We start from the raw sequence: 26561 nt of genomic DNA, 5'->3' as shown, positions 1-26561 counted from the left end.
TGAAGACTGGTAAGTTATTTCAATCCCTGAGGTCAGATGAGCATAGAGAATTTGCACAAGTAAAGGGTTTGGTCATTTGACATTAGATAATATTAGAACATGGCATAGGTGGGGAATAAACTTGTCGTTTAGGAAGCAGAGTTCAGAGAGAGTAATAGCACAGCAGGCACCAGTAGCCCTAGAAAAGGTAGAATTTGATGGAACAAACTAACGGGGATCAGCAGCCACTTAAGACTTTGAAAAACATGGGAGCAGGGAGCCAGATCCCAAGAAGTAGACTGGTAAGATGGAAACCTATAGAGAACACTGGGTAGCTGGAGAGCACAAGCCTACAGAGCATGTAGCCATGGTCTTCTCACCCAAGCATAGAGGTGGAATCAGCAGGCAAAGGAAAAGAAAGGTCCCAGAATCAGCTTTCATTCTTTTTCAGCATTTTTCAGTGTAAAACCATGATTTTCTATCCTGGATCAGATTTTGAGAATATGAAGAGAATAACATTCCCAATTCTTGGAGGCAGGTTAACATTATCTGATTAGAATGAGAATTGGAATGAAGCTTTGTAGTTCCTAATAGTAGTGTGTTGTAGCAATATTAATAAATTATCAGTTGGATAATGAAGGTTTATTATTGAATGCTTGCTGTGTACCAGGCAGTCATGTCTTGTAGATGTAAAGAAGTTAAATTAAATATAGTCTCTTTATGTACATTATTTAAGGACATTTATGAAAAGCTTCTAATGGGCCAGCATCATCATCATATTCTTTTTCTAAAGTACTGATAGTTACAGTGTCATTCATAAAATTCTCAACAAATGGTCTTTGATGGAGGTCCTTGGAAGGCAGCTGTGCTTACCACTATACCACCAGCACTGTCAGATGGAGGTCTTTTTGAGGATTAAATTTGTTGCTTGGGATTGAGCAGTAGTGAACTGTATAGAACACCTAAATTTTGGACATATTTACTTGGAAACTACGTGATGGCAGAGTGCTTCTGAAGTCATGTTGCTGGGTTCACATTAGTTCAGTAAATGTTGAGTAAACTTATACTCCAACCGATTTATAAAGAACCATGAAACAGCTTAGTTAACAAAATTAAACACAATAGAAAACAGTTTATTTTTGTATCCAACGGAACTAGTTAAATACAGCAGAGAAATAGATGTCAGTAGACATTTGAAATGTGTGTTCAGATGGTAGAATAAACGTATCGGCAAGATCCCTAGAAGCCAAGGAAAGAAGCAGGAAACTTGTTAAATCACATATCTTTGATAAAAAGTAAGCACCAAGCTAACTGAATCACTCTCTAATTTCTGAATTTAAGTAGGTTAATTATTTAATAGGATCAGTAAAAGACACTGTTCTATTAGAAATTTTTATCAACCTTTAAAGTTGAGAACTTAATATTAAATTTTAGTAAAGGCGTTCAGTGAAGAATTAGATGAAATGATGTTTTCTGATGATCAGATTTAACAAATTAGATTTTAGAGACTCTGGATAAATAATTAGTTGGAAGCGTATGTACAGTTGACCCTTGAACAATGGCAGGTTTAGGGGCACCAACCCCCTGTGTAGCTGAAAATCATGTAACTTTTGACTCTTCCCCAACTAATAATAGCATACTATTGACCAGAAACCTCACCAATAACATAAAGAGTTAACACATATTTTTATATGTTATATATGTTATATACTGTATTCTTAAAGTAAGAGAAAAGAAAATGTTACTAAGAAAATTATCAGGAAGAGGAAGTATATTTACTATTCATTAAGTAGAAGTAGATCATCATAAAAATCTTTACGCTTGTTGTCTTCATGTTGAGTAGGCTGAGGAAGGGAAAGAGGAGTGATTGGTCTTGCTGTCTCAGGGGTGGCAGAGGCAGAAGATGTGGAGGAGATGGAAGGGTAGGCAGGAGAGGCAGATACACTCAGTGTAACTTTACAGAAATCATAATTTCTGTCCAACTTTTTTGCTTTTTCATTTCTCTAAAAATGTTTCTAAGCATGGCACCAATTCTTCTTCCACTGTTGGCTTTAATTTTAGTGCCTGTGTCATAGGGTTTGTGTTCTAAAAATAAATCAAAAGCAGTCTTGAATAATTGTAACCCTTCTGCCAGATTGTCTAAAGTAGATTTGTTTTCTGGCACTGCTTCTTCTGCTTCTTCCTGACCGTCTGGCACTGGTTTGGAAGCACTCTTCTTCGTCAGGTTGTCTTCTGTTAATTCCTCTGATGTGGTGTCCATTAGCTCTTGAATTTCTCCAAGATTCGTATCCTGAAACCCTTCACGTCCCTCCAGCGCCCCCCTCCTTTTTTTTTTTTTGCTATATCCACAATTTTATGATTCCTTCATTGGTTCTGTTATAAATCCTATGAAGTCATGTGCAACATCTGGACACAGTTTTGCCCAGCAGGAATTTATTGTTTTGTGCTTCACGGCTTTCACAGCTTTTTTTGTGGCGGTGGTGGCATCTTCAGTGGTGTAATACTTCCAGACTTCTATGATGTTCTGTTGGGGTTCTGTTCCACAGCATTGATGATCCCTTTGTAGACTACAGTGTATAATGAGCCTTTGGTCCTTATGACCCCCTCATCTAGAGGCTGAATTAGAGACGTCTCGTTTGGGGACACGTAGACTACTTTGACGCCTTCATGGAGTTCTGGGTGGCCAGGGGCCTTGTCCAGTATGAGAAGAATTTTAAAAGGCAGTCCCTTACTGGCAGGGTACTTCCTGACTTCAGGGACAAAGCATTGATGGAACCAGTCCAGAAAAAGTGTTCTTGCCCAGGCCTTCCTTCTGTATAACCAAAAGACTGGTAGCCAGCCAATGTCTTCTATCTTTTCCTATCAAGGCTCAGGTTAGCAGCTTTATAGAAAGGGCAGTCCTGATTATAAGCCTGACTGCATTTGCACAAAATAGTAGAGTTAGCCTATACTTTCCTGCTTTAAATCCTGGTGTTTGCCTTTCTTCCTTACCAATAATTGTTCTTTGTGTGTGTGGTTTTTTTTTTCCAGAATAAATTACTTTCATCTGCAAAAACCTGTTCAGGAAGATACTCATTCTCCTCAATGATATTCTTAAATTCTTAATGCTATCTGGGAAATCATGTGTTGCCTCTTGTTTGGCAGAAGCTGCTTCTTCTGTTATCTCTCTTTTTTTTTTTTTTTTGAGATGGGAGTCTCACTGTGTCACCCAGGCTGGAGTGCGGTGGCACAGATAATAGCTCACTGCAACCTCTGCCTCCTGGGCTCAACTGATCCTCACACCTCAGCTGATAGTTGGGACTACAGGCGCAGGCCACCACACCTGTCTAATTTTTTTGGTATGTTTTAGAGAAACGGGGTCTTGCCATGTTGCCCAGGCTGGTCCTGAACTCCTGGAATTAAGTGAGCTGCCGGCCTTGGCCTCCCAAAGTGCTGGGATTATAGGCATGAGCCACCATGCTTGACCTTCTGGTATCTTGACATTTTTAAAGCCATACCTCTTTCTAAAATGATCAGACGATGCTTTGCTGGCATTAAATTCTCCAGCTTTAGATCTGTCACCTCCCTTTTGCTTTAAGGTATCATATAATGACTTAGCTTTTCTCTAATCATATTAGAGTCTGTAGGTATGCCTTTCTTATAACAATTCTGTACCCACACAGAGGCTGCATTTTCAATACAAAATAAAAAGATATTTCAGAAAAAGTTCGAGGTTTTTGGCCTTTTGGGATAGCTGCAGTGACGCTTCACGAATTTCCTTTTCTTTTTGACAATGGTCCTCATATGCCAGATTCATTTATCTTGAAAAGGTGGGCAACTGCAGCTGAAGACCTCAACCTACTGTACATATCAAGCAAGTCAGCGCTTTCCTTTTAATGTCATAACTTTGCTTCTTGAGAATGCCTTCAGCATCACTAGTGCCACTTCCCATGGGTCTGTGCTGGTATTCAAGGTTTATGTTATTGCACGAAACACAATGAAAAATCTTCAAGAACTGCAAGATACAATTTTTTACTATGATAGCAATTTATTAGAGAGATGAACTGCTCATGCAGAAATGGTTAACATCACATGGCATTTTAAGTGGATACTCACACTTGAGCTCACTGCAATAGCAACAGTAGGTGGCTGTGAAATTATTATACTAGAGGTTTTTGCGGTTATGATTAATATTACATCTTTAACATTGTTTATGTTTCTCTCTCCTGTGAATGATGCTATGTATGTTATGGTAGTAAATGTTAAACTAAAATAAACTAGTATCTGCATATATTTTATGCATTCATGACATGCCTTTTTTGTTTTTTCAATATTGCTAGGCTACACAGTTCCTCTGCATGTATTTTTAAATTGTCAAAAATCTCTCAAAAATTTTCTAATGTTTATTGGAAAAATCCACATATAAGTAAGCCTGGCGCAGTGGCTCACGCTTGTAATCCCAGCACTTTGGGAAACCAAGGCAGGCGGATCACTTGAGCCCAGGAGTTTGAGACCAGCCTAGCCAACATGGCCAAAGTTTAGTTTCCAAACTTCTAATTAATATCTTACAGTATTATACTTAAAAATCAGCATCTGTACATACAGTAGAAGTTTTAATCAGTATTCATTTAAGCTTAGTTGTCTGTTGCCTAATTTCCTCACTCTGAGTAGGATTCTTTCCCTTTGCTTATATGAGAAATTTCAAAACAAAGATTTGGAGGTAGCCCAGGCACTGTGGCTCATGCTTGTAACCTCACCACTTTGAGAGGCCGAAGTAGGCAGATTGCTTGAGCCCAGGAGTTCAAGACCAGCCCAGACGACATGGTGAAACCCCACGTCTACAAAACATACAAAAATTAGCCCGTGTGGTGGCATGCGCTTATAGTCCCAGCTACTTGGGAGGCTGAGGTGGGAGTATAGTTTGAACCCAGGAGGTAGAGGCTGCAGTGAGCCGTGATCATGCCCTTGAACTCCAGCCTGGGTGGCACAGTGAGACCCTGTCTCAATCAATCAATCAATCAATTGGCAGATGGGGTGTGATTATTGTTAAACATTAGAGCCTTTTTTTTGTTTTTTTCTTTTTGAGATGGAGTCTCTCTCTGGAGGCTCCCAGGCTGAAGTGCAGTGGTGCAATCTTTGCTCACTACAGCCTCCGCCTCTTGGGTTCAAGCAGTTCTCCTGCCTCAGCCTCCCGAGTAGCTGGAATTACAGGTGCCTGCCACCACGTCAAGCTAAGTTTTGTATTTTTAGTAGCGACAGAGTTTCACCATGTTGTCCAGGCTGGTCTTGAACTCCTGATCTCAGGTGATCTACCTGCCTAGGCCTCCCAAAGTGCTGGAATTACAGGCATGAGCCACCTTGCCCAGCCGGAGCCCTTGATTTTTAAAAAGTTTTATTGAGATGCATACCATAAAATCAGTCAACTTAAAGTATACAATTCAGTGATTCTGTGCAATCATCGTCACATTCCATTTTAAACCATTTTCATCATCCCAACAAGAAACACTCATCAGCAGCGATTCCTCATTAATCTTCAACTCTTTCAGCCCTAGACAACCACCAATAGATTTGCCCTTTCTGGATATTACGTATAAATGGAATTATATACATGTTGCCTTTTTCACCTGGCTTCTTTAGTTTAGCATAATGTTTTCAAGGTTCATTCAGGTTGTAACATGTATCAGTACTTTTTTTTTCTTTTTATGGCTCATATTTCTTTGAATAGATACATTTGTTTACTCATTAACTGACAGATACTTGGATGTCTGCTTTTTTATGAATTTTAAATGAATTTTATATGAATAAGGCTACAATGACCACATGTGTACAGGTTTTTTTTTTCTTTCTTTCTTTTTCAACCCTCAGATGGTAAAAAGTATCACGTACAAGTTCTTTGTGAATACATGTTCTCAGTTCTCTTGGGTACATACCTAGAAGTGGAATTGGCTGGGTTATATGTTGACTGTGTTTAATCTTTTGAGGAACTATCAAGCTGTTTTCCAAAGCTGCTGCAACATTTTATATTCCCACCAGTATTGTATGAGGGTTCCAGTTTCTCCACATCCTTGCTTACACTTGTTACTGTCTTTTTGATTATAAGCAAGTAAGTGTGAAGTGGTAGCTCATTATAGTTTTGATTTGCATTTGCCTGATGGGTAATGATGTTGAGCTTGATTTGTAAAAGAAAAACAGTAAGTTGGTTTCATTGAGAATATAAAAATGAACATGTTTGGTAGTTTCATGTAATTGCTTGGAGAGTTTTGCTGTATGTAAATTTGTTCTTTTTTCATCAGCTGTATTCCCTGAATGACTATAAACCACCCATTTCGAAAGCAAAAATGACCCAAATTACTAAGGCCGCCATCAAAGCTATTAAGGTGAGTAATAAATTTGACTCTTCTATTTTCAAAAGAAAAAACTATATTAATAGTTTGATGGGGGATAATTTTTATGGATTGTATGTTCTCTTTCACTTTACAGAGTTAACACATGTTAATTGTGGAAAAACACAGAAAATTGTCACCTGTAGACTTTCCCACCTAGAGATAAACATTTAATGTTTATTATTACGCTTTTTAAGAGACAGTGTCTTATTCTGTCACCCAGGCTGGACTGCAGTGCCACGATCATAGCTCACTGTGGCCTCGACCTCCTGGACTGAAGTGATCCTGTTGCCTCAGCCTCCCTAACATTTAACATTTCGATAAATGTTCTTCCTTAAGCATTCTTCCATAAATTTTTTGAAGCAGTCATTTTTCCTCACCTTTCTTAGACAGATAATATTTTGCATATATCCACATTATGGAGAATGTGTTTAACAGTGTCTTTTGCCACACTGACTTGACAGAACCTTGAAATTTGAGTGGTAAAAGGTTTCTATATATTGATATATTCATTTTTTCTTGTTGATTCTATTAATATTATAGATTTGAAGTTAGGCCATTAAGGAAAACAATTGTGACTCTTTGTATCAGGGATTTGAACTGTGGGAAATGGCCATAGACATTTAACCTGTGCTCTCATAAAGTAGGTTTTGAACCTATATTAACTCATGAATACTTCTGAAAATCTTAGGAAAAGGTTGGATCCTCTCTAGAGAAATACACGTATGCACACAATTTTATAGGAACTTTTTGGCAGAAGGGTCTTTTCAAGCTCAGCCATAGATTTTTCCCCAAGAAGTTCTTGTGCCCGGGGCTAAGATTCCCTGAATTAGTAGGCCTCTTAAAATTGAGAATAAGTGAGTACTTATTTCTAATTAAGTAGATACTAACCTATGAATATTCAGTGGTATGTTTTCCTGCCCTGAATTAAAATATTAACTGTAACCAAAAGCACCAACTATTTAAATTATCTTTTAAATAACAGCAATGTGTTAGATTTAACAAATTTCCATTTACTAGTAATTACTAGTGGGAGAAAATTCAGCTCATTAGTTGATTTTGCGGTTTTCTAGTGGCTAAAGCTTAGTTTTCAGACTTGTTAGTATCTTACATCTATAGTTAAAATCCATGTACTTACATGACAGGAAATGAGAGAGAATGACAGTAGCTATAAGCACGTTGAAGCCAGAAAATCTTTCAAAGACATGATTTTTTAGAGTATTTGATAGGCTTACTATGGAATAATGTTATTGTCTTATACTTTATTCTATTTGTCTGATTTTTATGGTCATGATCATTTGAAACTATGCAAACGTGTATTTTTTTCTGTGACAATTAGTAATTGATGCACTTTTCATAGCTTGTTGAGCAGAGTACTTTCTTAATAGAGTTAATGAGGCATAGGTGCAAACAGTGTTTTCTATTTTCAGATGTCAGACGGGTCTGAGAGAAATTAAGTAATTTGCAGTAGTAGGAGTAAATATAGCTAGAATTTTAATCCAGAATTCTGTCAGTCAAGAGTCTAACTCTGGACACAGTGGCACACATTGTTAGTCCTAGCTACTGGGTAGGCTGAGGCAGGATGATCGCTTGAACCCAGGAATTTGAGGCCAGCCTGGGCAACATGGTGAGATCTTGGCTCTTAGTTTTTTTTTTTTTTTTTTTTTAAAGAAGTAATGTTTTTTAAAGAGTCTAATCTTTATTATTATGATATATTTTACTGTTTTGACTTATTGTTTTTAATGTTTTGAATTTTGAAAAAATTTAAACATAAGTTGCAAATTATTATGGTGAGCAGGACATATTCTTCCCTTTGATTTGCTGATTGTTAACATTTTGCTACATGTGGAAGTTAGTTTCAAACTTCATTCGTAATAACAATCCTTGATACATACTTGAATTTGAAACTCCTGAGAATAAAGACATTTTGCTAGGGAACCATAATACACCAATCACATGCAAAAAATTTCACTTTGATATAATTATCTAATATACAGTTCATCGTTACATTTTAATGTTGTTGCATTGTTGACTAGTAGCTGTTCCCATCAACCTTGCTCTTTCAGAATCCAGTCAAGATCACGCATTATACTTATTTGTCCTGTCACCCAGCCGTTTTTTTTGTGACTTGACATTTTTGAAGAGGCTAGACCAGCTGTTTTTCACTACTTTCTTTAAATTGCATTTTGTGTGTGTGTATATATATATATAAAACACTGCATTTTATTAATCAGATTTAAATGATACTGTGTTTCATATTGAAGTAAGTCATTGTTTTTTATATAGAGATGATTAATGAGTGATGGTTAACATTGCACTGTCTACAAAACCTCCCAGAAAACCTCCTGTGGAAGAAGGCCTATGAGAATTAATAAACTTTCAGTTAAGATTTAGGAAGCAAATTTCTAATTGTGTATAGTAACTAGAAGCAAAGAACACTGTCAAGATGTCTTCCAGAAGAATTGTTCCTTCAATGTGTAGTTATTTAATATTTTGCATATTGATTTTTAAATGTTCAGGGGCCTATAAAGAGCCTAATAACTTTAAGTAGTTGTTTTAGCTTTTTTACTTAAGTAACTTAAACCATTGAGTAAACTTACTTGATTGTAAGTAACTTTAGCCAAACTTAAACTTGTAGGTTTTGATTTGGTGAATATGAGTTCATGATGTTTTCCTTTATTTTTGTTATAAATACTGGATTTAGTGCTGAGGTTTAGTTGAATGTTCATATTTCTTCAGTCTAAGGGAATGTCCTTAAAATCCATAATTCATGAGAAGAAAAGTGTAAAGACGGCCGGGCACAGCGGCTCACTCCTGTACTCCCAGCACTTTGGGAGGCCGAGGTGGGCGGATCACTTGAGGTCAAGAGTTGGAGACCAGCCTGGCCAACATGGCGAAACCTCATCTCTACTAAAAATACAAAAATTAGGCATAGTGGCGTGCTTCTGTAGTCCCAGCTACTTGGGAGGCTGAGGTGGTAGAATTGCTTGAACCCACGAGGTGGGGGTTGCAGTGAGCCGAGATTGTGCCACTGCACACCAGCAGGACAGAGTGAGACTATGTCTCCAAAACAAACAAAAAAAAGTATAAAGAGAAACACAATTCAGGTTCTTTAAACAGAAATAATACGCCAATATGGTATTGTTATTGTGGCATTAAAATTTATTAGGCACAAATTCTTTTTTTTTTTTGAGACGGAGTCTCGCTCTGTCGCCCAGGCTGGAGTGCAGTGGCCGGATCTCAGCTCACTGTAAGCTCTGCCTCCCGGATTTATGCCATTCTCCTGCCTCAGCCTCCTGAGTAGCTGGAACTACAGGCGCCCGCCACCTCGCCCGGCTAGTTTTTTGTATTTTTTAGTAGAGACGGGGTTTCACCGTGTTAGTCAGGATGGTCTCGATCTCCTAACCTCGTGATGCGCCCGTCTCGGCCTCCCAAAGTGCTGGGACTACAGGCTTGAGCCACCGCGCCCGGCCTAGGCACAAATTCTTTATGCTAATTTTATAATTTATTTCAAGTTTATTCATAGTGCTATATTTTATGAAACTTAAATCTTCTAAGTTTTCTTAAAAGTGATAGTGGCCCATTACTAATTTTTAATCTGCATGTTCACTTCTGCTGATTCATTTTGTCTGATGCATTAGGATATTATACATTTCTATGTTTTATTTTGTATTCTTGTAGTTCATTTTCCAGGAGAAGCAGGAGATAAATGAAGTTGAAAACAACTACCTTACATACATTTATTAATGTTACTTGTAGTTATTTGATTTTTTGAATTTCCCTTGATTTAACTGATAAAATCATATGAAATCTTTACTTTTCCTTTCGTGAATGTAAGAACATACACGCACCAGTATTTATTACAAGTATTTTGCTGTCAACACAACTGTTTGTTAAAGTGTACTTTCAGAAGGTCTTCAATAGCATTATTTTATATCTATGGTAAGGTAATGCACTTTGGACATACTGATCATACATCTACTTCAGAGAAGCCCTTTACTAATTATATAGCACAGCTAGTTGCATATAAAGGTGAGTGACAAGAATGTCTCAGAATTCTTGGTTAAGGTAATTGTTTTGATAGACCTTTGGAACATGTAAAACCTGTGGTTAGGAAATTTCAGTCTCCTCAAACTGATTTTAAAACCATACTTCATTTTTTTCCTCTTTTAGTTCTATAAACATGTGGTACAGAGTGTTGAGAAGTTTATTCAGAAAGTAAGTATATAATTTTCCATACATGTGCTATAATTATAGATTAATGCCTGTACTCTTCTCCTTTAGATCAAATACCCAAGTTTAAGTTGTTTTGATGGACTGTTAAAAAGTGATTCCAGTTATTTTATTTTCTAATTAAGAAATAAAATGAAAGTGCCTTTCATATAATTTTACTTAGGTTTGTATTCTGCCTATGTTCATGTGCCTAAATGTAAGCAGAGCCAGTTTGAGAATCAGTGTCATGTGGCATTAAGGATTCAGCAAGGTTGCAGTGTGTTTATGTTCTTCACCTGGGAGAAAGGTGCGGGACTTGAAGTGAGATTTCAGTCATTCAACTGGCTAGGTAACTTTGAATAAGTCAGTTAGCCGTTATGTGATTCAGTTCCTTTTTCTTTTTTAAAATTCTTGTTTTCTCAATATTTAAAATATGGTATTGATAGGCCGGGCGCGGTGGCTCAAACCTGTAATCCCAGCACTTTGGGAAGCCGAGGCGGGTGGATCACGAGGTCAGGAGATCGAGACTATCCTGGCTAACATGGTGAAACCCCGTCTCTACTAAAAATACAAAAAACTAGCCGGGCGTGGTGGCGGGCGCCTGTAGTCTCAGCTACTTGGGAGGCTGAGGCGGGAGAATGGCGTGAACCCGGGAGGCGGAGCTTGCAGTGAGCTGAGATCCGGCCACTGCACTCCAGCCTGGGAGACACAGCGAGACTCCGTCTCAAAAAAAAATAAAATAAAATAAAATATGGTATTGATAGGCTGTGCACAATGGCCCACACCTGTAATCCCAGCACTTTGGGAGGCCAAGGTGGGTGGATCACTTGAGGCCAGGAGTTCACTTGAGGCCAGCCTGACCAAGATGACAAAACCCTGTCTTTACTAAAAGTACAAAAATTAGCTGACATGGTGGTGCATGCCTGTAATCCCAGCTACTTGGGAGGCTGAGGCACAAGAATTGCTTGAACCCAGGAGGCAGAGGTTGTAGTGAGCTGGGATCACACACTGCACTCCAGCCTGGGGAACAGAGTGAGACCCTGTCTCAAAAAATGTGTGTGTGTATGTAGTATCGATAAAACATATTTGGGGATTAAGTGGTTTAGGTAACTTGAAGCTAAGACAAAGGGTTGAATAACAAGTATGCTGTTTGTTTCACTTAAAGTTGAAAAATGTTAGTGATTGGAACATTTTATTTGGTCTTACGCTTTTAAAAGCATTTCTCAGAGATTGTTCTGATAAAAGATCTTTCTTTAAAAGTTTTAATGTCTGGTTTGTTTTTGGTTTTGTTTTGTTGTTGATTTTGTTTTGTTTGTTTTGTTTTGTTTTTTGGACGGAGTCTCACTCTGTCACCCAGGCTGAAGTGCAGTAGCATGATCTCGGCTCACTGCAACCTCTGTCTTCCGAGTTCGAACTATTCTCTTGCCTCAGCCTCCCCTGTAGCTGGGATTACAGACATGCGCCACCACGCCCAGCTAATTTTTTTTGCATTTTTAGTAGAGATGGGATTTCACCATGTTGGCCAGGCTGGTCTTGAACTCCTGACCTCAAATGATCATCCCTCTTGGCCTCTCAGAAGTGCTGGGATTATAGGCGTGAACCACAGTGCCCAGCCAAAAAGTTTTAATGTCTTACACTGTGCCTCATAAACTTTATGAGTAGGAATTTACCTAGGAATCTTGTTAAAAATGCCTGAGATTCTGCATTTGTAGCAGCTCCTAGATGATGTTTCTTCACAAGCCACAATTTGAGTTGTAAAGGTTTAAAAGGTAAAAGTGAATTTATGGATAAATGCTTGTTGACTGATTTCATTTTGGGGTAGGGTACTTTGAATAAAACGTGTTAGAATCTTAGGAAGACCTGGAATGAGCAAAGTTATTCCATCGTGAGATAATTACAGTCATTCTGAAGAAGCCAGTCAGTCTATGGGGAAAAACTTTAAATGCTTTGCTACTACCCTGTTTAAATCAGAGATCCAGCAACAGATTTGTGTAATGGTTAAAATAAGTTGTGTGTGTGTGTGTATATATATAAAAAATATATATATAAATATTTAAACTTTTATTTCTGAACTAATTATAGATTCACATGTCATTAAATCATAAGGAATAAATCATGTAGAGATCCCATGTGCCCCTCGCTCAGTTTCTCACTGTGGTGACGTTCTGTAGAATTGTAAAATATTGCAATCAGGACATGATACAGTCACCTATTGACACTAACCTTACTCAGATTTTAATTGTCTTACCTGCACTGATTTGTATATCTATGCATTTAATCATATATATAGATTCATACAAACATCACCATAGTCAAGATACAGAACAGTTTCTTCACCACTAGGATGCCTTGTGTTTCGCTTTTATATACTCTATAGTCACACTCGACTCACCTCCTCCTCCCCCCCATCCCTAATCCCTAAGGCCTGGCAGTCATTAACCTGTTCTCTTTCTCTATTTTGCATTTCAAAATGTTATATAAATGGAATCATACAAAATGTAACTTTTTGAGATTGCCTGGTTTTGCCCACGTAATTCTTTTGAAATCTATTGTTGCATGTATCAAATAGTTCCTTCCTTTTTTATTTAAAAATTTTACTTTAAGTTCTGGTATACAAGTGCAAAACATGTAGGTTTGTTACATAGGTATGCCTGTGCCATGGTGGTTTGCTGTACTTATTAACTCAGCATCTAGGTTTTAATCCCCACGTACATTAGCTGTTTGTCCTAATGCTGTCCTCTCCCTCGCCCCCCACCCCCAGGTGGCCCTGGTGTGCTTTGTTCCCCTCCCTGTGTCCACACGTTCTCATGGTTCAACTCCCACTTACGAGTGAGAACATGGGATCTTTGGTTTTCTGTTCTGTGTTAGTTTGCTGAGGATGATGGCTTCCAGCTTCATCCATGTCCCTGTGAAGTACATGGTCTCATTCCTTTTTATGTCTGCATAGTATTCCATGGTGTATATGTACCACATTTTCTTTATCCAGTCTATCATTGATGGGCATTTGGGTTGATTCCATGTCTTTGCTACTGTGGATAGTGCTGTGGTAAACATACGTGTGCATGCGTCTTCATGGTAGAATAATTTCTATTCCTTTGGGTATATACCAAGTAATGGGATTGCTGGGTCAAATGGTATTTCTGGTTCTAGATTCTTGAGGAATTGCCACACTGTCTTCCACAATGGTTGAACTAATTTGCATTCCCACCAAGAGTATAGAAGTGTTCTGTTTCTCCACAGCCTCGCCAGCATTGGTTGTTTCTTGACTTTTAAGTAATCACCATTCTGACTGGCATGAGACTATATCTCATTGTGGTTTTGCCCCCGAAACTCCTTAAACTGATAAGCAACCTCAGCAGAGTCTCAGGATGCAAAAATCACAAGTATTCCTATACATCAACAATATACACCAAGCAGAGAGTCAAATTATGAATGAACTCCCATTCACAGTTGCTACAAAGAGAATAAAATACCTAGGAATATAGCTAACAAGGAGTGTGAAGGACCTCTTCAAGGAGATCTACAAACCACTGCCCAAGGAAATCAGAGAGGACACAAATGGAAAAACATTCTATCCTCATGAATGGGAAGAGTCAATACCGTGAACATGACCGTACTGCCCAAAGTATTTTATAGATTAAATGCTATTCCCACAAACTACCATTGACATTTTTCACAGAATTAGAAAAAACTACTTTATGGAATAGGAAAAGGGCCCATATAGTCAAGACAATCCTAAGCAAAAAGAACAAAGCTGGAGGCATCATGCTACCTGAGTTCAAACTATACTACAAGGCTACAGTAACCAGAAGAGACATATAGTTCCTTCCTTTTTATTTCTGAGTAGGATTTCAGGGTATGAATTTACCACAGTTTAATCATTCACTTATTGGGGTTCATCTGGGTTGTTTCTAGTTTTTGGTTATTATGAATAAAGCTGCTAGGAACACTTGTATACCCAGAGTTTTTTTGTGTGTGAGTGTAAGTTTCATTTCTTTGGGATAGTAAGTACATGTCTCCATTTTATAAGAAACTAACAAACTGTTTTCCAAGATGGCCGTACCATTTTATATTCTCTTCATATAGCATAAATTGTATAAAGGAGAAGTGTGGCTGCAGTTTGGTCATATATTATCCATGAACCCATGTTTTAGTCATGAAAGATTTATGCAGTAATAGATGACGGTAAATGAAAAATTAACAGTAAATATGATTTCCTTTAGGCCAAGAAAACTACTCTAAAGAATACTCTGGCCTCTGGCCTTGTCCTAATTGATTTTGCCAAAAATCAGTTCATATGCTGATTGTGTCTTAGCTTTATAAGACAGAAACACCTGGGCACTCTGGCTCATGCCTGCAATCTAGCAGTTTGGGAGAGGCCAAGGCTGGTGGATTGCTTGAGCTCAGGCGTTTGAGACCAGCCTGGGCAAACATGGCAAAACCCTGTCCCAGCCTAAAAACTACAAAAAGTAATTGGGCAAAGTGGCAAGTGCCCGTGTTCCTAGCTGCTTATGTAGGTGGGGTGGAAGGATTGCTTGAGGCTTGAGTTCAGGAGGAGGTTGAGTCTGTAGTGAACCATCATTGTGCCACTGTACTCTAGCCTGGGCAACAAAGCAAAAGCTTGTCTCAAAAAAAAAAAAACAAGAAACAAAAAAAACAAAATGGGGACGACAGCAGCAGCAAAGGCTGGAGTTACAAACAGATAAGGAAACTTTAGAAGACACGTTTTAGAACTTCTGTTTTGATGCTGTGTTCTCTAGAGGGACAGAACTAATAGGATATGTGTATATATACACATGTATACAGGGTACGTATAGATATAACTAATAGGATATATGTGTGCGTGTATGTATATATGCATATACACACAGGGAAGTTTAAGTATTAAGTATTAACTTACACGATCACAAGGTCCCACAGCAGGCTGTCTGTAAGCTTGAGGAGCAAGGACAGTCTGAATCTCAAAACTGAAGAACTTGGAGTCCAGTGTTCGAGGGCAGGAAGCGTCCAGCATGAGAGAAAGATGTAGGCTCGGAGGCTAGGCCATTCTCTCCTTTTCATATTTTTCTGCCTGCTCTATACTTGATGGCAGCTGATTAGATGGTGCCCATCCAGATTAAAGGTGGGTTTGCCTTCCCCAGCTCACTGGGAACATTTAACTCAAATGTTATTCTCCTTTGGCAGCACCCTCACGGACACACCCAGGATCAATACTTTGTATCCTTCAGTCCAGTCAAGTTGACACTCAGTGTTAACCATCATAGATCCCCATATTTGCATTATAAATAACTAACTTACCTTAGTTGTCCTGAATCCTAAAGGCAATAAATTTTTTTTTGAGCCAGAGACCTCATGATTTGGTGACTTTTCTACCATCCATAGCTAACCATTCTGTTCTCATTTGCTAGTTTGAAATGTGAAAATGAAATCCTCAGCTCTGTTCCAAAAATATGTAGAGTTTACCCAACTCTTTTTGTCTGTATGAAATCCCCTGCCTTTTTTGCGTGAATACGACAAACAAATCTGTCCACTAGATTCAGAATAAGATTGAATATTATCATTCAGAACTATTTATTCTGAAAAAATCTAGATGCTTTGTTATAGTGAAATACATTCTATGGTACTGTGGCTACTCTTAGATACGGTGAAGTCGAAAATAAATTTCATCTTTCTGGCTCTGAAAATGGTCTGTAGATGAGTTACTGTTGCCTTAATCTGTAAGTTTTTGGCTATCATTACCTTCTTCAAATTTCCTGTGCTGCATACTTAGTAAGAGCAAGAAATGTGGCTTATTTGTGGTGATTTTCAGGTTACATTTACTTTGTAAATAATAAATGAAAAGATGGTGCTAAACTGTCTAAAGATTATCATCATGAAAGTTTTTTGTTTTCTAGAAACTTGATCTGGTAACTTTATGTACATGGTTGTTATGGTTGTTGATATTTTGCAGTGGATATGTATTTTTCAGTGAAGCCAAACATTTATGCTTCTGCTCTTTGATATTTTTCCAGAGGAAGGATTGAGTCCACATTGAAAGATGGCTGAGCTAGGCGTGGTGGCTCACGCCTATAATCCCAGCACTTTGGGAGGTCAAGGTGGGCAGATCACCTGAGAGGCCAGGAGTTTGAGACCAACCTGGCCAAAATGGTGAAATCCCGTCTCTACTAATACAAAAAGTTGGCAGGCATGGTAGTACACGCCTGTAATCCTATCTTCTCAGGAGGCTGAGGCAGGAGAATTGCTTGAACCCACGAAGCAGAGGTTGCAGTGAGCTGAGATCGTGCCACTGCACTCCAGCCTGGGTGACAGAGTGAGACGCCGTCTCAAAAAAATAAAAGAAAAAGAAAGATGGCTGTTATATATACTTACCTCTGGTGTTTTGAGAGAGATATATATATTTTTTCATGTAGGGTGCAGTATTCTGTAACTGGACTTTTATCGTAAGTGTACCTTTACCCTTGGAGGTAGGATACAAAAAGATTTTTGTACATGGGCACAAACAGTTTGAAAGGAGTATATTTCCAGATTCTCACTTTTTCATATGTACTTTTATTAAAGCTCCTTTTCCCTAGGATATTTTAGATCAACGTAAGTTCCACACTTCTTAAATTTACGTTTCAAATATATCTTAAGCTTATCATTCTTAATCATTATGATTAGAGAAACTTTTGCTTCTTGCTTTATTTAAGAAACCAGGGATGTTTATATAATCACAATCACTCGTCCGTATCTGTGGGTTCCAACCCATGGGCTCAGCCTATTGGGATCAAAATTTGGGGGAAAAATAGTCCACGAAATTCTAGAAAGCAAAACTTGAATTTCCTGTACGCTGAGTACAATGTGAATGAAGCGATGTGTAGGCGTTGTATTAGGTATTCAAAGTAATCTAGAGTTGATTTAAAGTATATGGGATGATGTCCGTAGGTTATATGCAAATACTGCCCATTTTATATAAGGGACTTGAGCATACTTGGATTTTGATATCTGCAGGGGTCTTGGAACCAGTCCCCCAAGGCTACTGAGGGACAACTGCATTTCTTTTTATTGTGAAATTTCTATGTACATTTGTAGAAAAGTACAGAAAACAATATATACAGCCAAATTTTTATAAAGAGAAGACCTATGTAACTCTCACTCATTTCAAGAAGTAGAACTTTGTAGCCCACAAGCCCCAAGTACGTCTTCCTAATCATGTCTTGCACACCCCCTACCCAGGTAACCACAGTTTGACTTTTGTGTCACATCCTTGCTTGACATTATAGTTTTACTTTGTATAAAATGAATTCTTAAAGTGGTTTAATGTATTTTAAATTCTTAAATGTAATCCTATGGTATGTATTCTTTTTATACAGTTCTCCTAGTCAACATCATGTGTCTAGGATTCATCCTTGTGTGTAGCAGTATTTATTACTATCTGTTGCTGTATATTTTCCATTATGTGAATAGACAGCAGCTTGCCCACGTCTCCTGTTGACACTGTGTGTGTTTTCTAGTTTTTGCAATTCTGTACAGTATTGCTGTGAACAGTGTAATATTTACATATGTAGGATTATAAGTATCCTGATACAGTTTGCATTTCTGTAGGAGTGGAATTGCTGGTTACAGGGTATGCATTTCTTCACCGTGGCTAGATAATACTAAATTAGTTTTACTATGATTGTGCTGATTTACATTCCTCCTTACGATGCATGGGTTTGTGTTGCTTCCCATTTTTGTCAGCACTTGGTATTGTTAGATTTAAATTTTTCTAATCTATCGAGCCATCTTTCTTACATGCCACACCATTAGTATTATTCAGTGCTTTGCAGGTATAGCCACATGCTTCTGTTTCTACCACTCTAGCTTTGCTGTCTTTAAATTAATATCACCTTTTAGTACCTGCAGGCGGGAGCACAAATTCTAAAAATAGGATAATTATTTAAGGTGTATTTGTATACTGCAAAGTGTATGGTCCAACTTACTTAGAAGGTTCTTTGACAAATAACCATAACAGATGTTAACTTGCAGAAGATAACTTGGATGACAAAATGAAAAATCATGGAAATATACTTAAGGGTGCATTCTCCCTATTCGTTCTTATCTTTCTCCCCCTAAAAAGCCTATTTCTCTATAAAATAAGAAATTGGAAATTACTAGAATATAGTTGAAAAGTAGTGTATCTATAAAAACTTAATATGATATGCTTTAGAAAGTTATTTACAGTAAAAATACCTTATGCCATTGTGTAACTGCCCAGTGGGTTCACCTTACCTGCTGCCTAGACAGAGCCAATTTATCAAGACAGGAGAATTGCAGTGGAGAAAGAGCAATTCACCCAAAGCCGGCTGTGCAGGAGACTGGAGTTTTATTGTTATTCAAATCAGTCTCCAAGAGCATTCGGGGATGGGGGATTGGAGTTTTTAAAGATAATTTGGTGGGTAGGGGCTCAGGAAGTGGGGAGGTCTGTTGGTCAGGTTGCGGATGGAATCATAGGGAGGTCGAAGTGAGGTTTTCTTACTGTCTTCTCTTCCTGGGTGGGATCGCAGGACTGGTTGAGCCAGATTACCAGTCTGGGTAATGTCAGCTGATCCATCCAGTGAAAGGTCTGCAAAATGTCTCAAGCACTGATCTTAGGTTTTATGATAGTGATGTTATACTCAGGAGCAATTTGGGGAGGTTCAGACGCTGCGTGACCCTAAACTGTAATTTCTAATCTTGTAGCTAATTTGTTAGTCTTACAAAGGCAGACTGGTACCCAGGCAAGAAGAGGGTCTTTTTGGGAAAAGACTATTATTAAATATTAATTTTGTTTCTGAATCAAACCATAAACTAAATCCCCTCCCAATGTTATTTCGGCCCAGGCCCAGGAATGACAAGGACAGCTTAAAAGTTAGAAGCAAGATGGAGTTGGTTAGGTCTGCTCGCTTTCACTGTCGTAACTTCCTCAGTTAAAATTTTTGCAAAGGCGGTTTCAATTAGAGAGTCTTAGGAATTCTTGTTTTGAGTCTAATGGTATTTAAAGAGGAAAATTTTAAAATATTGCAGATTTCTTTGTCTTGATTCTTCTCTCAGGTTTCTAATTGATGACTTAGCCAGGTTTTCCAAGTATTAAAATTAAAATATTAAATCATACTAAATAGTTTTTTTGCCATTTTATGTAGCAAAAATGCCTAATCTACCAATGAAGGAAATTCTGTCCCACAAAATGTTAACGTCTGTGTATCTAAAGATACTGCGCAGAAAGCTTGCAAGTAAAAGGATTCTTCATTGTGCTTGCCTAACTACATAGGCTAAAAAAGCTTATGTTCAGAAAGTAGGGGAGGCAGGGCACAGTGGCTCGTGCCTGTATTCCTAGCACTTTGGGAGATCTAGTCAGGAGGATTGCTTGAGCCCAGGAGTTTGAGACTAGCCTGGACAACATGGTGAAACCAAGTCTCTTCCAAAAAAACATACAGGAATTAGCGCTGTGCACCTGTTGTCCCAGCTATTTGGAAGGCAGAGATGGAAGTTCATTTGAGCCTGGGAAGTCGGTGTTGCAGTGAGCCATGATGGCACCACTGCATTCCAGGCTGGATGACACATGATAGATCCCCAGAATTATAGATGTTATGTTTGGGAAATAAATGGAAACTTTGGCCTCTGTATTTACAATTTTATAATTTGCCATTTGGCATTGTTCTTTTCATTTGTATAGGAACCCTTTTGTTGTGTGTTCCAGATGAAGTCTGAGGCATGTTGGCAGTGTGTTTGCTAGAGCCCTTCTTTCCTGAATTTGCTTCTTTCTTCCATGTAGCTTTTCACAATGATTAAACAAATTTTAAAAATTATAATGGTACCTTATTTATCATTTTGTGTCATTGAATCCATGTAGTACTATTTTAGAACTTCTGAATGTGTAGAGTAGTCAGAGTAGATTCTTTAAAATGCCATTCCAGAAACTGACGATACTGGAGTAGTCAATGTGTGAATATTCATTACCTCAGCACAGGCAGTGTCTTTGTATTTACACAGGATTTATGATGATTTTTGTCTATCAAGAATTTTACCTTTTCGTTTTCTTCCCTTTTCATTGTTCTTTTTTCATCAGTGTAAACCAGAATACAAAGTACCTGGACTTTATGTTATTGACTCCATTGTGCGACAATCCAGACATCAGTTTGGTCAAGAAAAGGATGTGTTTGCACCCAGATTTAGTAATAACATCATTAGCACTTTCCAGAATTTATATCGTTGCCCTGGGGATGACAAGGTATGCTGCTGATTTTTTTGTTTGTTTGTTTTAAAGTAGATAACAGTACCCTCTTGGTCTTAATTAGTCTTCATATTATCTTAGTACAGTCATGTGCCACATAATGATGTTTCAGTGACAGACCGCATATACAGTGGTGGTCTCCTAAGATGATAATACTGTATTTTTATTTTACCATTTCTCATTTATGTACACAAATACCATTGTGTTAAAAATGCCTGCAGTATGCAGTACAGTGACATGCTGTACATGTTTGTAGTCTAGGAGCAATAGAATGTGACGTATAGTCTAGGTGTGTAGTAGGCTGTACCGTCTAGGTTTGTGTAAGTACACATCACACAATGATGAAATCTGCTAATGATACCATTTCTCAGAACATATCCTTGTCATTAAGTGGCACAGGACTGTATATATCTTTATGTTCTCATTTGCTCTTAGTTATTTCAGATGTGAATATTTAATTATTATGGTGTCCATGTTCCATTTTGTTCTTTGAATTTCTTAGAGAGTACAGAAAGATGTAGCAGATTTGCTACTTTTTAATTTATTGAAGCAATTGATGTTAAATAAAATGGCTAAAATAAGCTTTTGCAATTACATGAAACTTATTCACACACAGTCAATTCGGAATTATTTGACATGAGTTGATACTTAACTGCATATTAAAATTCTTCTATTATGGTAGAATTTTATTAATCACACTACTAAGTCTGGTATGTGTAAGATCTAAATGTGTAAATATTCTATAAATAGCAAGTAAAAAGAAAGCTTTGGATCATGAGCAGGCATGAAAAGGAGTTGCTTATCCTTTTACTTGCTCTGAGAGGTTAGCTTATTTATTTTGGATGTTGATTTGGAAATTGAGGTGTGCTTTTTCTGACAGGGTTGATTGCATTGTTGATTAAGTATGGAAAGATGAGAATAGATGAAGATTGATGTTTGTTTTATGGAAGAACCACAGAACTTCAAAGCTCACCACAAATGGTTCACCTTTATATTGAGTATAACAAGATTAAGTAGTTATTTTTCATAACTATTATATAGTCTTGAATCAGAAAAAAATCTTGTTATAATGGATAGCTATGGAGATAAATTTATTTATTTTTTTGAGATGGAGTCTTGCTCTTATCACCCAGGCTGGAGTGCAATGGCACGATCTTGGCTCACTGCAACCTCTGCCTGCTGGGTTCAAGTGATTCTCCTGCCTCAGCCTCCTGAGTAACTGGAATTACAGGCGCCTGCCACCACACCCTGCTAGTTGTTTTTTGTATTTTTAGTAGAGATGGGGTTTTGCCATGTTGGCCAGGCTGGTGTCAAACTCCTGACCTTGTGATCCGCCCACCATGACCTCCCAAAACGTTGGTATTACAGGTGTGAGCCACCGCGCCTGGCTGGAGATAAATTTATTATGCTATATTCTTTGTGAACTCTTCTTGGATATACTCCTCGAGACAGAAAGTTTTCGATTTTTCTTTTTAATTACCTTAGTACTTTAATAATTTTGTGCAGACAAAAGAATGCTTCTACTTTTTAAAATTTTATTTGTTTTGAGACGGAGTCTCACTCTGTCACCCAGGCTGGAGTGCAGTTGCGTGATCTCGGCTCACTGCAAGCTCCATCTCCCGGGTTCACGCCGTTCTCCTGCCTCAGCCTCCCGAGTAGCTGGGACTATAAGCGTCCGCCACCACGCCCAGCTAATTTTTTGTATTTTTAGTGGAGACGGGGTTTCACCTTGTTAGCCAGGATGGTCTCGATCTCCTGACCTCGTGATCCATCCACCTTGGCCTCTGAAAGTGCTGGGATTATAGGCGTGAGCCACTGCGCCCGACCTAGAATGCTTCCAATTTTAAGTGACCTGTCATAATTGATTTTTAAAATAGGTACCTTAGACTCCCACTTGAAGTAATGCACTAATCTGATATTTTATATATATAGTTTTTTAGAAGTCACTTTACTTTGATTTAGAAATTTCACTAGTTTGGACTTGGATTTCAGTCAGCTCTGATGATTAAATCTTTCTTGAATGTGTAGATTTCATAATATAGTATCTCATACTAGGGCTTATGGAACAGGGCTTTCTTTTAACCATAGGGGGAGAGTATAGATTAACATTGCAATCTCAATCATAAATGAGGGACATTGTATGTAGATATATAGAATGATAGTGGTTAGGTGCTGGCCAATTTTAAAGTATATGATAGGTGGCTTGGAAACTGAAAGATTTTTATATAAAGCAGAAGAATATAAGGCATTTTCCAAGTGCTCATGTTTTAGAGTGGAGAAATAGTGAAATCAGAAAGTGTGAAGCAGTCTCTGTAATTTTCTTATGCCTCATTTGAAATACACACATTTGCACATTAATATAGTTTGGACATGGTTTTAAAATATGTCACTGTAGTATTATGAGGGATTTAAAGATGAACGAGATCTTTATTCTGAAAATTGCTATTTTACTTTGTAAAACATATACATTTAACAGAATGTTCTTTTTTTGTACTTGATTTTAGCCTCTGTCATTTTTTTTTTTTCCTAATGGAATAAGTGGCATCACAATAGTAGTAACTAGGTCTTAGTACTTGTTTGCAGAATAGTTATGTGCTAAACAGTTGTGAATCAGAGTGTTTGGTGATTGGTGATAGTATCAATAAAATAGTTATTACATAATAGTATATAGTTGTGAATCAGATTGTTTGGTGATAGTATCAAGAAAATAGTTATTACATAATAACTGTTATGCTTTTATTAGTGATAATATGAATTCAGGATATTGTTACTCTTGACGTGTGTGCTCTGAGTGAAATGTTTATTTTCAGAAGCAAGGTATAATAGATGGAACTGCTGATCCTCCTTATAAAATACTGTAGAACATCTTGAGACATTATTTTTCACTGGGCATATTTTTCTGCCTGTAAATTTGAAACTTTCAGGATATGTAAAACTTTAATACAACCAAGGGAGACATATAAGTAGGAATTTTTCTAGTTACCAAGTTTTCTCTAAATACTGCTAATTATGTTACTAGATTTCAGAATTACCCAAGAAATAGAAGTCACTAATAACTAGTCTTTTCAAGTTTATGATACGCAGAGTACAACAAGAGACAGGCAGTAGGTAAATAGAATTTCCCAACGAAATAGATTTTCATATGAAATGACTGAGATTAGGGTATAAGTAATTAAATAGAAGTACGTTATAGTATTGCTATAAGAAGAGCTGTAACTAACAAAGCGTGTATCTCCCTCCCAAGATGCTCAAAATTTGAGAGTGGCTAGACATTTAAAATACTAGCCAGCTTAAACAGTCTAATACAGTTTGGAGATTGAGAAAAGGGACCTGAGAATCCTTCTGGTATACTGTCTTATTTTATAAATGAGGATACTAAGGTTTTTTTTTTTTGTTTTTTTTTTAATGTTGGTTGAGACCAAGATCAGCAGCAACGTTATATAGATCGTAAATATTTCATGAATTTTATAGCAGCTGCATAAATATTATATGACTGACTGGAACCTTACAAAAAATACGAAGAACTCTGACTATTTGAGTAATCCAGAAAGAGGTTGACACTAAAACAAAAATGTGATTTATTTGGTGGTAAAGTGATTAGAGTGTGGGTTGGGATGGGCATTGTTGAGACTCTTTATGAGGAATATAAAATAGGATGCAGTGCTGTGGTTCAGGGGCATATCAAGAAGAGAAAATGAGATGGTTCAAGATGTCAAAGTCTGCTTGCCAGTAGCAAGCACGTTTTTTATGTTTATTTTTTTTTTTTTAATTTACAAAATGGTAAAGGACTCAAATTTTAGGAAATGAAATAATGTAGAACATTATTCATACGGAGCATGATTCATCATTCTGAGGGCCAGATTAAGTAATGCCAGTATGACACTGACATTCTACAAGGGGAAAGGGAACAGGAAAGAATAAAGAAAAGAGGGAATGAAGAGAGAAGAAATGGTTAAGCTTCATATTCTGTCTGTACAGAAGTTTGTCCATCTCTGGTTCAAAGTGTCAGTAGGGAATTAGCATTCATGGCAGGATGCTCAAAAAAGGAAGTAATTTGATTAAATTCTTCCATGAGGAAATGCCCTCTCCTCAAGTAGTTTGTAAAATGAAACTTTTTGAAAGTCACATTAGATAAGGAGTTTGTACTACAAGTTACCTGTTTGTTCAAAAGATAGACATTGTGTAAGACAAAGTTAAAATCAAGTATAAATATAACGTTAGTACTGAGATGAATCCTGGCTCACCCTCAGAATACTTAAGACAGGTCTCCAGCCAGTGTTACCATCCATATCATTAGAAGTGACATAAGAGAGGAAGCCTAGATGTCATCTCTGCCTTCAACTAAATGGAACTTTCATTTAATTTGCATGTCTATCAGCATTAACATGTTTTTAAGCACCTTAAGGTAGCAAATGCAAAATGATAGAAACATGGAATTTTAGGGCTAGAAAGTACCATTGAGGTATTGTTAATTTCTCCTTTCCATCCAGGGCCCAGATAGCCTCTATGAAATGACTGTACTAAGGTTTTGAGAGCAAAAAACAAAATGTCATGTTTCTTTTTTTTCTCTAGAGTAAAATAGTGAGAGTACTAAACTTATGGCAGAAGAATAATGTATTTAAAAGTGAGATTATTCAGCCTCTTTTGGATATGGCAGCTGGGATTCCGCCTCCTGTTGTCACACCTGTTTTGGCCAGCACTACCACTGCTATGAGTAATACTCCAGGTATGTTGCTTTATTATAGATTTGTTGTCTAAATATTCTACTCATACTTTTTGGATGACTGTTCATATAAAAAATAATTCGACAGTGCAGGAAAATTTGTCCAGCATTAGATAATTGAAAGAAAATATTTGTAGAGAAAAATAAAATTAGATATTATATTTGTATGTAATTATTTCTAAAATGTAGAAAACTAATTTTCTTTTAATTCACAGAAACATAAATACAATGAACCTTAGAAATTTGGTGTGTCAGTTAGGTTTTTCCTGATTTAGGTTGTCTGTAACTTCTTATACTTGGATTTGTATCAACTTGGTATTTATAGGATACTAGGGGGATTTAATATTTTTTAAGAAACCCTGAAATAATTATTTAACAAAACCAAAATTTCAAAATCATGTTCTCTTGAGGCATTTAAATGACTATGATAAAAGTTTTTATCATAGTTCCAGCCCTGCGCAGTGACTAACACCTGTAATCCTAGCACTTTGGGAGGCCGAGGCAGGCAGATCGCCTCAGGTCAGGAGTTGACTAGCCTGGCCAATATGGTGAAACTCTGTCTATATTAAAAATAAAAAAAATTAGCTGGGTGTGGTAGCAGGCGCCTCTAATCCAAATTACTGGGGAGGCTGAGGCAGGAGAATCACTTGAACCCAGGAGGTGGAGGTTGCAGCGAGGCGAGATCGCGCCGTTGTACTCCAGCCTGGGCAACAAAAGTGAAACTCTGACTCAAAAAAAAAAAAAAAAAATTTTTTTTTAAAATCATAGTTCCAGGAATTAAATTGGTTAGCATTTCGTATATATTTGTGTGTGTGTGTGTGTGAACAAAAATTGATGTATTGTTTATTGAGACCTTGTGCTGTCACCCAGGCTGGTGTGCAGTAGTGTGATCATAGCTCACTGCAGCTTCAACCTCCTGGGCTCTAGTGATCCTCCCATCTCAGCCTCCTAAGTAGGTAGGACTACAGGCATGCACTACCATGCCTGGCTAATTTTTTGTTGTTGTTGTTGGAGATGGAGTTTTGGTGTGTTGCCCAGGCTGGTCTCGAGCTGC

The 26561-nt window shown here is 37.5% G+C and overlaps 1 protein-coding gene across 9 annotated transcripts in view; it reads left to right on the top strand.

The window, feature by feature from the left end:
• The window catches only part of SCAF8 (SR-related CTD associated factor 8), a 249609-nt gene that overhangs the window by 31487 nt on the left and 191561 nt on the right, over window positions 1-26561 (top strand). For all 9 annotated transcript variants that reach the window (XR_004184579.1, XR_004184577.1, XR_004184580.1 and 6 more), the window contains 4 exons: window positions 6252-6335; window positions 10515-10559; window positions 20620-20781; window positions 25357-25510. Coding sequence is in view for 5 of the 9 variants with exons in the window: in XM_031667701.1 (XP_031523561.1) it covers window positions 6252-6335; window positions 10515-10559; window positions 20620-20781; window positions 25357-25510 (445 nt within the window). In the remaining 4 variants the exon portion in view is untranslated. The remainder of the gene's footprint in view (window positions 1-6251; window positions 6336-10514; window positions 10560-20619; window positions 20782-25356; window positions 25511-26561) is intronic.

This window comes from Papio anubis, chromosome 6, assembly GCF_008728515.1.
Source record: "Papio anubis isolate 15944 chromosome 6, Panubis1.0, whole genome shotgun sequence".
Classification (NCBI taxonomy): Eukaryota; Metazoa; Chordata; class Mammalia; order Primates; family Cercopithecidae; genus Papio; species Papio anubis.
This window is presented reverse-complemented; position numbering and strand designations above follow the sequence as displayed.